The sequence below is a fragment of the Pelodiscus sinensis genome, chromosome 5 (assembly GCF_049634645.1).
Source record: "Pelodiscus sinensis isolate JC-2024 chromosome 5, ASM4963464v1, whole genome shotgun sequence".
In the NCBI taxonomy this organism is placed as follows: domain Eukaryota; kingdom Metazoa; phylum Chordata; order Testudines; family Trionychidae; genus Pelodiscus; species Pelodiscus sinensis.
Window position 1 is genome coordinate 130168643 of NC_134715.1, and position 12771 is coordinate 130181413.

At 41.7% G+C, this 12771-nt stretch overlaps 1 protein-coding gene across 3 annotated transcripts in view; it reads left to right on the forward strand.

Annotated features, from left to right (window-relative positions):
• The window catches only part of ATRN (attractin), a 222481-nt gene that overhangs the window by 202896 nt on the left and 6814 nt on the right, over window positions 1-12771 (forward strand). For all 3 annotated transcript variants that reach the window (XM_075931018.1, XM_075931019.1, XM_025179538.2), the window contains exon 28: window positions 12346-12460. In XM_075931018.1, coding sequence (XP_075787133.1) covers window positions 12346-12460 — 115 coding nt within the window. The remainder of the gene's footprint in view (window positions 1-12345; window positions 12461-12771) is intronic.

The window sequence follows — 12771 nt, forward strand, 5'->3', positions numbered from 1 at the left end:
GTTTCCTCCTCCTCCTGTTTATCTTTCTGAACTCATTTTTTTTCCTTTTGACATTTTTCCCCTCTTCTCTTTATCCTTTCCTTTGGTTGTTGCTTTGTGATGAGAACTTTGTTAAATAGAGCTGACTCTCTGTTGTGAAGGACTCCATAAATAGCAAGACATACAAGACCGCATTCATTTCCTGTCTCTCTTCTACATGATATCTTCTGTCTGCCATCTTTTCTTATCTGATTTGTCAGACCTGGCGGTCTCTGACGTTCTAACATGGCCCAGGAATTGAAGGCAAAGGTCCAGTTTTTCAAGAGTAAGTGAGTAGTTAAGAATTCCAATAATTTCTGTAGCTTTCTGATTTTGACAGTAGTATCAGCGACAGGGAATTGAGGCTAGTGTGTGCAAACTTTCTGAAGCATTTCTATGCACATGGAATGATTTGAAGGAGAAATTAAAAGGGTGCAAAACGAAAATGTAGCCTCTGAGTATTGTAGACAATAGTCCCGGAGAGGTGATCTAGATGTTGAATAATACTCCAGTGAAAGTGGTGACAGATGACAGAACGAGGAGCAATGGTCTCAAGTTGAGGTGGGAGAGGTCTAGGTTGGAGATTGGGGAGTGGAAAAAACTATTTTACTAGGAGGGTGGTGAAGCCCTGGCATGGGTTCCCTAGGACGGTGGTGGAATCTTCATTCTTAAAGGTTTCTAAGTCCCAGCTTGTCAAGGCCCTGGCTGGGATAATGTAGTTGGGATTGGTCCTTCTTTCAGCAGGAGGCTGGACTCGATGACCTGCTGAGGTCTCTTCCAACCCTAGGAGTCTATGAAAGTGGTGGAAACGACACGTAACACGTATGTTCAGTTTGGAATATGTTATCTAAATATTCTTTTGGTCAATTACATTTTTCTCCCAGCTTTTTTCCACTTGCACTGCAATTTCCCAAATAGTTTGCAAAGGAGAAGCTGCCTTCATAGCCAACCTCACATTGTTCTTGCGTTGGAAATAACTCTGACCTGAAGGGAATTGCAGAAATCTGGGTTGATGTGGAGTGGGCCGATAAGCCGCAGTGGAACTGCATTTTTTTGCCTCCTGTTTCCTATTGAGAGAGCGAGTTGATTGAAAACAGAAATGTTGGGTGAGTTATTGGACTGTAGGTGGCTATCCAGGCACTCTACCGTTCAGTGCACTGCTGTTGTTGATCCTTTATTTGGCTTAACCCTCCCTTATGCATGCTGGCACCAGAAGTAGAGATTTCTTGGTGCTAATCACAAACACATGGTTTTTTTCACATGAATCAGAGGTTTTTAGTTAATAACTAATTTATTTGGGGTGCAGAAGAGTTGGAAAATGGGGCATTTTGTCTGCAAGAGGCCTCTTTTCTTTTCCATTGTGCATGGCCAACTGGCAGCTGATTGTCAAGCTAGTTTCATCCTAAGCTAATATTTTCCAGCTGGACGTATTAGAACAGTGTTTTCAATTAGTATTTTTCCTAGGGCCCATCATAGTAATAGAAAGTAATTTACCTGCAGGGAAACGATTTTATTCGTGTGCAGCTAAGCAGCAGATAACTAGCTCCTTTGGGAGTCTTTCTGTTGAAACACCCAGAAGAGCACAAATCTTCTCTTAAATCCGGTTGGCCATTACAAAATCCATGGGCCCTTGGCTGCAGCTGTTGGAAATTCCTGCGGCGCTGAACATGACAACTTTTATAAGCATATTTAAGACCATCTAGAACCTGTGCAAATGTTTTAAACTCTGAGTTACTTGGAGTCAGGCTATTGTTGAGCTCTTTTTCCTTGACCGACTCTAAGAAGATTCTTGCAGTCAGTTGGAAACAGTCCTAAAAATAAGCTTTTCAAACAGAAGTTGAAGAATTTCTTTGCATGCTGTCATAAATTATCTTTAAGCATCTTATAATAATAATAATAAATATATGGAGATATACCATCTCATAGAGCTGGAAGGGACCTTGAGAGGTCATCGAGTCCAGGCCCTTGCCCTCACAGCAGTACCAAGTACCATCCTTGACAAATTTGCCCCAGTTCCCTGAATGGCCCCCTCAAGGATTTAGCAGGCCAATGCTCAAACCGCTGAGCTATCCCTCCCCACTTAAAGTAGGTGAGGGCATGCAACTAGTAGTTACGTTCTCAGCAGAAGTCAATACCTATACTGTGAAATTCATCCTTAGTGGCCACCCGAGGTAGCAGCAAACATTGGGTAACTAATAAAGTTGGTCTTTAATCAAACATAATTGTACTTAACATCTAGAGGGAGACTGTAAAGCAGTCTCATAAGACAGGATTGTCAACTAGAGATAAACACTAGTGCAGCTTTCACTGCATTGTGTTCTGGTATCCACCCTTAGAATCCAGCATTGATTGATCCCTGCATCTGAGAACTGGAGGCTATTCATGACCACAAGTTGTCTATAAGCAGCTAAAGAATGGTGGTTATGGTTAAAACATTCTGCAGCTTGTTTGGAATGTTAATGACTTTGATGTGTGGACATGCATTCAATTCCCCAGCATTCGTTTTCTTAACGACCCAAGTTAGTCTCCCTGCAAATTCTTACCTGTCGGCTTATTAGGCATCAAGTCACCAAGTTCGATGATTGCTTTAAAAAGAGCAGACTGTGTCAGCCTGGTAATGAATTAATTCGTGCTGACCTGGGTAGGAATGCTGTTAACAGGATCCAGAACTGTCTGGAGGTCCCAGCTCTCCAAAGGAAGTGGAAAACAGTGGTACTGTATATTGATGTGGGTGTGGGGTGTCCCTGAGATCTGCGCTCTGTTCAGTCATATAGTCAGTGGTAAAGAGCATGCTCTTGATGTTCACAGTAAGGTGAGGAATTGTGATTATCAGCAAGGCCAAGAAAGAACTAATGACCTGGCTTGACAACCGAATGAAGGGATTAAAAGCCAGTTGGATAGTCTACTGTACCTTGAGACCATGGGTTCCCAAACTGTGGGGCGTGAAGAAATTCTGGGGGGCGTGAGGTGACCCAGTCCTCCCCCTCCCCCCCCCATCAGGTTTTGCTGTCCCGCTCAGTTCCTTTTTGGGAGGGGGAGGGAGGTATTTTAAAAATCAGAAGGGGGGGGCGTGATGCTGAAAAGTTTGGGAACCACTGGGTTAGACTAAGCAATGTTTGGAAAGGGCACAATTACCCCTTTGTATTTAAAAGGTTGCTGCGAGCAGAGGCTATTGCACAGAGGAATGGGATGAAATTGAGACTGACTATTGGGGGGAAATGTTGTAAGAGCTATATCTCTGCAGAATAGTCACTTCAAGGGAACAATGGGGCTTCCATCGCTTGGGTCATTTTGTAATGGTCTAGTCTCTTTTGTAAACATCCGGTGAAGTATCCTGTCGTGATGCTTACCTGGAAGCAGATTTTCCCATAACTTCCTAGTACAGTATTCTTGAACCTTCATTTTAAGCAGCTGTCATGCTTTCCACTTTCAGAGACGGGATACTGGATCAGTTGCCCCATTGGTTTTGATCTAGCATGGTGGTGCCTGTGTTCCTGTGACTTAGATGGTTCAATCACAGATTTCAGAGCCACGGGAGAGAAGGGGGAAACGGTTGTGATCTAGTCTGACCTCCTTCACGCTGCAGGCTGCTGCATTTCATTCTGAAAGCATGCTCTTACCCAGCGCCAGCCTGTGGCTTGCACCTCTTTGCAAGTTAATACTCGGCTCCTTGCATAGGGCTGGAGCCATAGGCACCAACTTTCCAACGTGCTGGGGGGTGCTCGCTGTTCAGCCCCCAGCTCTTCCCAGGCCCCGCGCCCACTCCCACCTCTTCCCCCAAGCCCATACCCCTTTCCACACTTCACTCTTTTCCCCCTCCCTGCTGATCATGGCAGGCAGGATGCACAGGGACAGAAAGGGAGGGGCTGATGGGGGCAGCTGATTAATTACCATGGCGCTCTGGCCGTGTATGTTGGTAAATTCTGGCTCCATCTCAAGCTCAGGTTGGCCATTCTCTGTTCTAGCAGGTTTCTCGTTCTAATTTATTACTCGTTTCTTTTTTCTAAGAGGGTATCACTTGCCATTTAAAAGATTAATTGCTGAGTCATTAATACTAAAACACTCAGATTGCACATTAACAAGTAGCTATGTGGTTTGCTTCTGAAACATGGGAACGAGAATGTGTGTTTAGCCAATGTGGTCCACACTGGTGAACAGATGTCAGACTAGCTACTGTTGTGTTGCAGGAGCACAAAGAAAGATGATCCAATTTGGCCTTTTCAGTTGGATTTGTTGTTGTCTCTTCCTAGGTTCTCCCGCTTTCTAATTTATAGAAAAGTGTGTACTACCCTTTGAACACCTGCCAGGGTGATAAAAAGTTGCCAAGGGTAAGAAACTAGAGATTGTGTGGACAGGTGAAGCGTGTAAAACTGATTAGCTCCACTAGAATTTAATGTACTCTAATAATGCTCTGTACTGAGAAAACAACAAAAGACAGTAAACCCTTCCGTTAATAAATTATTTCTAGCTCGTGTAGGTGTGGGTTTCATTTTACATAATTTGCTGCTTTGAAAAAGCTTTTGCATTAGTATGCAGTAAACCTTTGGTAGTGACGCTCTATAATCGGCTGTTTGTCTTAACCATCTATCTGCAAAGGTTCGTTCTTCTCCCCCCTGAGTATGCATTTTGGGGAGTAAATGGCATGATGCCATTTTTTAACTGTGTCCATGTTTTGTAAATGTATGAGCTAAGTATCGAGAAATAAAATTGAAAAGCTGGTAGTGTTTTCTGTGAAACTGACCATTTGGAAATGCTTTTGGCCTGTTTTTAGCTGATGAAAGGAAAATGGCTAGAGAGAAAGCCAACGCTATGAAGCTTTGAGTGAAAGGTTCTTTTTAAACGCCTCTTTCCCTTTGGCAGAAACGAGGACATTTTCTGATTGAAATACTAATAACACCAACAGCTTCTGAAAACTATTGGAGAGGACCCATTTGCATTCCTTTGTGCACAGAAGTTGTTTTAAGTGTCTTGTGTCTGAGATCTGACTGCCGTTCCATTCTTTTTATGTTCACCTTTTGTTATAAACTGCCACCGAGCATTGAAATTAGCAGCATAACTGCCCTCTGGTACATGTGAAATCAAGGTGAATTTTCAACATTTGCCATATGCATATTGGCCATATTGTATGCTATGGCCTTGCCTTGAGAAATTTCAAGGTAGATGTGATTATTTGTGAGAACACAGGGGCCAGAAGGTTTTAACATTGCCTGGGCTTCAAAAGCAGGCTCACCTGTGTCTGATCATTCTCTTTGCTTAGTTCATCCAGAAAGCAGTCCAAATAAGGTCTCTTGTGGCATTAAAACTGGGGTGGTTATTTATTAAATGCACTGGATATAACTCCCCATTGATCTTTCTGTTATTCATTTGTGGCCATTTGCATTTCTGATACAAGATGCTGATTAATCTATGTGCTTGTGCCCATATGTTGGCTATACTAGGGTGAGCCCAGAAGGTTTCAGTAACTTTTATTTTTACAATTATATTCTTAAACTCCAGACAGAGGAACCTAATATTAAAATGTGCTGGACAAGTCGAAGAGAAAAAGATCGCTTCTAGTTAAAGATCAGGGTTAAGATTTGAGAGATGAATACAAATTTTTAATCTAGAATCGTGCTCTTCAAGTATACAAAGTTACAGAGGGGTAGCCCTGTTAGTCTGTAACTATACAAATGAGTAGTCCTGTGGCACCTTAGAAGCTAACAAATACATAGGATTATGAGCTTTTGTGGGAAAAATCCACTTCATGAGGTTAGCTGGAGTGTAAATCACAGAATCCAAGTTACTGAAAGGTAACTGCTTTTGCCATTATATAAACCTTAGATTCTGTGATTTCCACTCCAGCTCTTTTACCCATGAAAACTCATGTTCCTATATATTTGTAAGTCTCTAAGTCGCTGCAGGACTACTAATTTGTCTCTGAGAAAATACTTGAACTACTTTGAGGATGAGATGGGTTTTTTTAAAGACATTCATTTTTATAATCTTTTTATGGAAAATTGCTTTATTTTATGAATGCTTGATCAGTTTTTAATCATACCCTTAAAAAACTCCAGAAACTTAACCTGACACATTTCTTGGAAAAAAAGCTATTCTTCTTAGTGAAGGCATTTTGAAGCACAGCTGAAAATTGTGTTTAACTATTTCAGTAATAATGCCATAGGTTCTGCTTCCATTTAAGCAACTCTCTCAGCACACATACCCTTACTGGAAATTGAAAGCATATCATGGTTTGGGACTATTTACTGAGCCAGACAAAGAAGTTGTTAAAAATACATTTTGTCCCAGTTTGTTTGAAAAGTGATTGGTTTGGCCTGTCATGGTAGCATGGTGACTGAATCAAACACTCCAATATACTTAAAATGTCTTCTAGAAAATAAAATTAATGTTCAATGTTTTAAATTATATAGAATATTGCTTTAGTTGTTAGTTTCCATAAAGGGTATTAACTGTTAGGATATGATGTATTTTAATAGTATGAATAGAAATAATGGGATGAGATAAAGATACAATCACGCAATGATGCCTAATTCTGAGATGTATTAGGTTGTGAAATTGGCTCCCAAGGGAACCGGTGGTGGACACATCACCTGAGCTATTTAAAATTAGTCTAGAGAAAGTGCTATAAAATGTACTGCTGGTGTGGAAACACTGCTGCCATGGGGGGTGAATTAATTAGATGACCTAAGTGGGTCTTTTATCGTTTTTAACATCTACAATTCTTTATACATTCTACATATTATGCACATATCAAAAGGCAAAGAAAACAACATCACTTAGGTTGTGTCCACAGCATTTCTGGTCAATATAGCAGCTTTATTGAAGAAATGCTAAAAATAGATTTGTCTCCTTCAAGGCCTGTGGAGCCATTTATAACCTCAGTAGTTAGCAAGGTACCATTAATTTTGAAATTCCATTATAAAAAAGAGCACTTGTTCTACTGTTGAGCAGTACAAAACTCATGGCTGTTCTGGATGGTAAAACATCAGTAGACTCCGTCATTTCCTGACACTGCAGTTCAACCCACAGGAATGTGTCTATTATAGGATGTAGGAATGACAAACGTGTGATATCACCTGGATATACAGTTCGATTTGCCTTGGCTTCTAGTGTTTTGTTGTTCAGCAAAAAAACCAACACTACTTCCACGAATGGTAGCTTTAAGGGCAGAGGTAAGCAGAAGGGTTCTATTGGTCATTCTAGCAATTCTCCCCTTTAAGCGGGGAGGCATTGATGAAAAGTGCCAGAAGGACAGTCCTGGGGATAAAAGGCCACCCCCCCCCCCCCCCCCCCCACTGCTCACAATCCAGATATGGGATTGGCAGCAGCAGACTTCTCCTACACTGACCACCTCTCAGAGATTAGCTGAAGGAGATAAGTCTTTGTCCTTTGTGCCCTGGAAACTACCAACAAGGGTACCTGTTGTAGTAGGATGAGGGCCTGAAACATGAGTCCATGTAGCACAGGTTTGGTGTGAGGCTTGGCTAACAATGGACAAGATTTTGCTAACATAAAGCAAAGCTAAGCTGTGAGCAAGAGGCAGGCCTCTGCTCACAGAACTTGGCACAAACAGGGATGATAGTGTAAAATGCTAATTGGAGATAGGCACAGGTGTAAAATACTAACTGGTACTAGGCACAGGTGGTAGAATGCTGATTGGTACTAGACGTAGGTTTCAGAGGGGTGGTGGTAACTCCTTGTTAAGCACTATGGTACCCACTCGCTCCCCACAGATAAGAGAGACATACCAACCCAGGTTCAAGACAGGGTCTAAAATGATGGATAGAGATGTTTTGATTGAACAACCAGGTGCAAGTCGATAGGTGGTATCCAAGTAACGTCAGAGGGTGGCAACCTGATATGTCAGGAGTGGCACGTCACTTGTTTGTACCTTTGTATTTTTGCCTAATCTTAGATACGTGTACATTTCCAATTACCCCGTTGTGTTTGATCAGTCCTTGATCCCAGGATCAGTCCGGTATTTAATTATTCTATGACTGGAAACCATGATGTGCAGAATTGTAACACTTGCACTATAGGAATGCTTGTATAGTTACAAATGTAGTTTAATAATACATTTAGCATAGTCACAAACACCCCAGTTTCGTAAGATAGGGAATGTACATCCAGTGGCCATCATTCTAGCACCTCCCAAGGACTACATCTCCTCTTCCTCCTGCCCCTAGACTGAGATGCCACTTTTATCAAATGTTACGCTGATGTTATGTTTGATACATATTCAGTAGGGAATGTTTCCTTTTCTCCTTATTTGTATTTCCTCACCTCACTGATTGTGAGGTGTCTTTTTCCTCAGCTAATCAGATATGTCAGTTCATTACCATGAGCTTTTTGTGGTAGTCTGTTACATTTCTTTCTGTTCTACCTGGTTATTTGATCTGATCTTAATTGATTATTTCAGGTTTTTCCAAGTAATGATGTACTTGCTAAGTTTGAGAGTATTAGAGTACCAATTCATTTCTGATGGGTCATCAGATGGCAGTGATAGGAACATGCATCTGAACCAAAGTCCTCACAGTGAAATCTTTTGTATCCTTGTGATGGATCTCTCTCACTTTCTGGGATCCCTCGAAGCGAGTACGATTTCCCCTTGGACACCTATAACTGATGAGTATATAAATGAGAAATTAGGCCAATTCTGGCAACGGCTGCATGTGAAGTCTCTATCTCCAGCAGCACCGACACCAGCAGCGCCAATCTGGGTCCAGGCATGCTCCTTCCATCAGGCTCTCTGATCTTCTTCATGGTGATGTTGCTTGATCTCAATGTGTGAGGCTCTGTTCTTGATGGTAATCCTCCACCTCCCTCTCCCAGGTGTCAGCGTCAATGCCACACTTTACCAAGGTGTTCGTAAGGACATCCCTGTAGCGCTTTTTCTGCCTACCATGAGACCTCATCACGGTCCTCAGCTGAGCATAGAAAAATCTGCTTAGGCAAACATGTGTCAGGCATCCTGAGCATGTGACCAGACCATCGTAGTTGCCTGTGGGCGATTTATTGTCTCGATGCTGCAGGAATCAGCCTCTGCGAGAACTCTAACGTTGTTCCGTCTGACCTGCCACGTAATGCTTAATGTTCTCCTCAGGTCCCTTTGGTGGAATTGTTCCAGATCTTTAATATGTCGTCTATAGGGAGTCCAGGCTTCAGCTCCATGTGGCAACATTGGGATGACTATGGCATTGTAGATGTCCGTCTTGGTCTGCGATTTGATGTCACGGTCATCGAAGACTCGCCTCCGCCACTGTTGCTTGAGGCATGAGTCATGTCCCCAAGTTAGTTTTTGGGTTTTGTCCTCACTAACCCAAGCTGAAGACGAGGCGTAATGTGAATGACAATTCAAAAAGCAGGTGACTGAGTTGGTGCTGTCAAAAATAAATTCACAAGGCTTTTTGCCATTTTTATATGCTATATTATTACTACTGACAGCCTGTCTTAGCAGAGCAGTGTTCGGTGATAGGCAATCCACAATGCTTATTCTGCAGTTATCTAAAGCAACGTGATCATGCATTTATTGTACTCCTGTCTTCCAAATACATCCCACAACAATACATTTGGCTACATTGTATATTCACAAATCAATTAGCCCCTCAAATACAATCAGCTCTGTGGTGAAAAGTTGACAGTGTTTAACAGTGCACAGCTTTTGTGAACAGTTTAGTGCAGATAGTGAAGAATGCTATAAATAAATAAACCTGAAGTAAAAGTAAAACTTCACATCATCTAATGTGATCTGTGCCATCAAGTTCTAGCAATGCCCTCTGCCATGTATGTTGGCGAAACTGGACAGTCTCGACAACAAAGGATGAATGGACACAAATCAGACATCAGGAATGGTAACACGCTTAAACCCATAGGAGAACTTTTTAACCTTCCTGGGCACTCAGTCATGGATATGCAAGTAGCCATTCTTCTACAAAGGAATTTCACCAGTTAATTATAGAGAGAGTGTGGAATTGACGTTAATCTGCAAATTTGACACTGTCTCCCTAGGCTTGAATGAAGACATTAACTGGATGTTGCATTATAAAACCAGTCTTCCCAGCATTTAATGCCTCATTTTGACATCTAAAGCTAAGAGTGGGGGTGGGGGAGGGACACTTCCTGCCCACTTAATTAGCCTCATTAGCACAGGTCCTACAACTGACAGGCATCTTTTTTCCCCTTCTTTTTCTGTTATAAATTTCTGGGTTCCTGTTATTCCTCTCTAGTTCATCTGATGACGTGAGTTTTGCCCGCAAAAGCTCACGATACTGTATATATTTTTGTTTGTCTCTCTAAGGTGCCACTGGACTACTCATTGTTTTTAAAGTTACAGACTAACATGGCTCCCCCTCTGAGACCTTTTAAACCTGAAGTAGATGTTTAGGGAGACAGAATTTTAGTCATTTAATTTAGAAATTAACCGGCGCATAAGGAGGATTAATGTCACTTGTGAAAGGGGCATTGAACTTTGAGTGACGGGTGTATTCTGTATCTCACCCAAAGATATTGCCTCCCGCCGCACAGCACCTCCTAATTATTACAGAGCCCTTGGTTCAGTGCTGACAGAAGGACGTTGGCTATCGGCTGAATCGCTCACACAACTCTGCAGGTTATCTATAATGCTTCCACTTGAAAAGGGTGGCATTAGCATTTGTGTGTGGGGAAGGAATGCAGTAGCAAAGGTATTTTATCATCCAAAGGTGGTGTGAAAAGAATAAATTAAAATTAGATCATAAAACAAATGAGTTTGGCATCTTCTTCCAACATTTTTCACCCCACTGCTTTGTTCCATGCCATGTTATCCTCCTGGGGCGTTGCTATTTAGTGTTGGAGTAAGATGAATGCTAATGCTGTAGCACTAACTTACACCCCACAAATTTAGAAGCTTTTTTGAACAGTGGGAGAAATAAAATGTTTTCTTGGACTTTTTTCAGAGATTGCAGATAAAACTTTTAAATGTCTTGCGTCTCCTCTCCAGTCTGCAGGCTAGAAGGCCGGTACAGGGTATTGCTTCAGTTTCCTAAAAGCCTTCCCTGCGCTTTCTCCATCCCCCCAGTAATCGGGTTGCCATAGGATAATAGAGCACGCATATATGCTCAGTTACTTTCTAGAGCAATAATTGGTTTGCATTTGATTCATTTGTTTTGGGTGGGGAAGATTGGTTTGTTTACGACTGCAGACTTTTAAAGATTGCATCGTATAGGTTGTAAATACTAATTTTATCTACGTTGCAAAAAAGACTAATAAATCTTTGTAATCATTATGGTTAATATGAAATATAAAAATAGTTTGAAGTTTCATTTTGTTGGCTGTCAGATGCTTTTTTATTAGGCGCCAGTAATTTAATTGCATTGTTTTATTCTTGTTCCCTTTCAAGAGTCTTGGGTTATATTGAGTTTCTGTTGAGCTTTAAAGTACAGTATTATAATTTTATTCCTAATGAAATAAGCAATAAGTATTTCATTAGTAAGAAAGAATTCACTAGGTGCTATGTGTCCATAAGCAACAGGAAACTAGAAGCCACAGTGAAATTCTGCCTCTGCGTTCTTACTGGCATGAAGCAAAAGATGGCCAAGGAGAGAGTTGACAGAAGTGTAACTAAAATTGGGGGAGAAAAAACAACTGATGAGTAAATGCAAGAACAAAAGCATTGTTGGTTTTTCTTAACTCCTCTTCCATGCATGGTGATATAGCCATGTTGGTCCCAGGGTGTTAGAAAGGCCAGGTGTGAAAGGTAATATCTTTTATTGAGCCAGTTTCTGTTGGTGAGCAAGAGAGAAGTTTTTGAGCTTATGCAGAACTGAAGCAGAGGATCTCTGTGGACACACTCATCAACCGAAGTTGGTCGAATAAAAGACCCTACCTCACCTACCTTCTTTCACAATGTTAGATACTTGGTCATGAGCTGGTCTGAGGACGTCCTGTGAACTTAACCTCTTCAAATGGAACTTGTACCATTAAACATAAATCATCATGAATCCTACATGATACACTGTTGCTCTGTTCTAAAAGAGAAACTTAATTCTGTTGTTTAGATCAACCTGCTCCTTGGTTATTGAATTTGGGAGATGTAGGTAAGGTTGGCATGGGCTTGATTTTTCACCTGTAGGTTTTCATTAAGCAAATTTATTTTGTTATGGCTACTAGGGCTAAGCTTGTTCATGGTAGTGATTTCCGTTCTGACAACAGTGTGCTGGGCCACAGTCATCCAGAGATCGTCACTCTTCCTGCCCTGGAGCTAAGTTGAGCAATCTAATAAGACAAAGAGGGAGGGAACAGGGAGCAAACCAACAAACAATATTCTTTTTTTCTTTCTTTCTTTTGCTACAGACTGTCCCCAAGCCCATAGCATTGGAGCCCTGTTTTGGAAACAGAGCAGCCGTCCTCTCGGTATTCGTGAGGTTACCTCGAGGATTGGGAGGTATCCCGCCGCCGGGGCAGTCAGGTGAAAAATATCCTTATGCTTTGATATGTTTCTAATCTGCCTAGCTCTTAATATTGTGCCCATCGCCATGTTCTCTGGGTCTTACAGATTTATTCTGGGATGCATAAAATTCCCGGTCTGGGGGGATTTATTTTACAGAGTAGGTGATCTGATTTACTAAGGGTTAGAGACTTCTGTGTGGCTCCGGTGGGGTTGAACCTTCCCGCTCGGGTCATCCCTTGGAAATGGATGGGAGCAGCTGCAGACAAAGGAACTGCACAGTTGGAGTTAGGGTGAAACAATGAAGCCCTAAACAATCGGTTTGTAGGGTA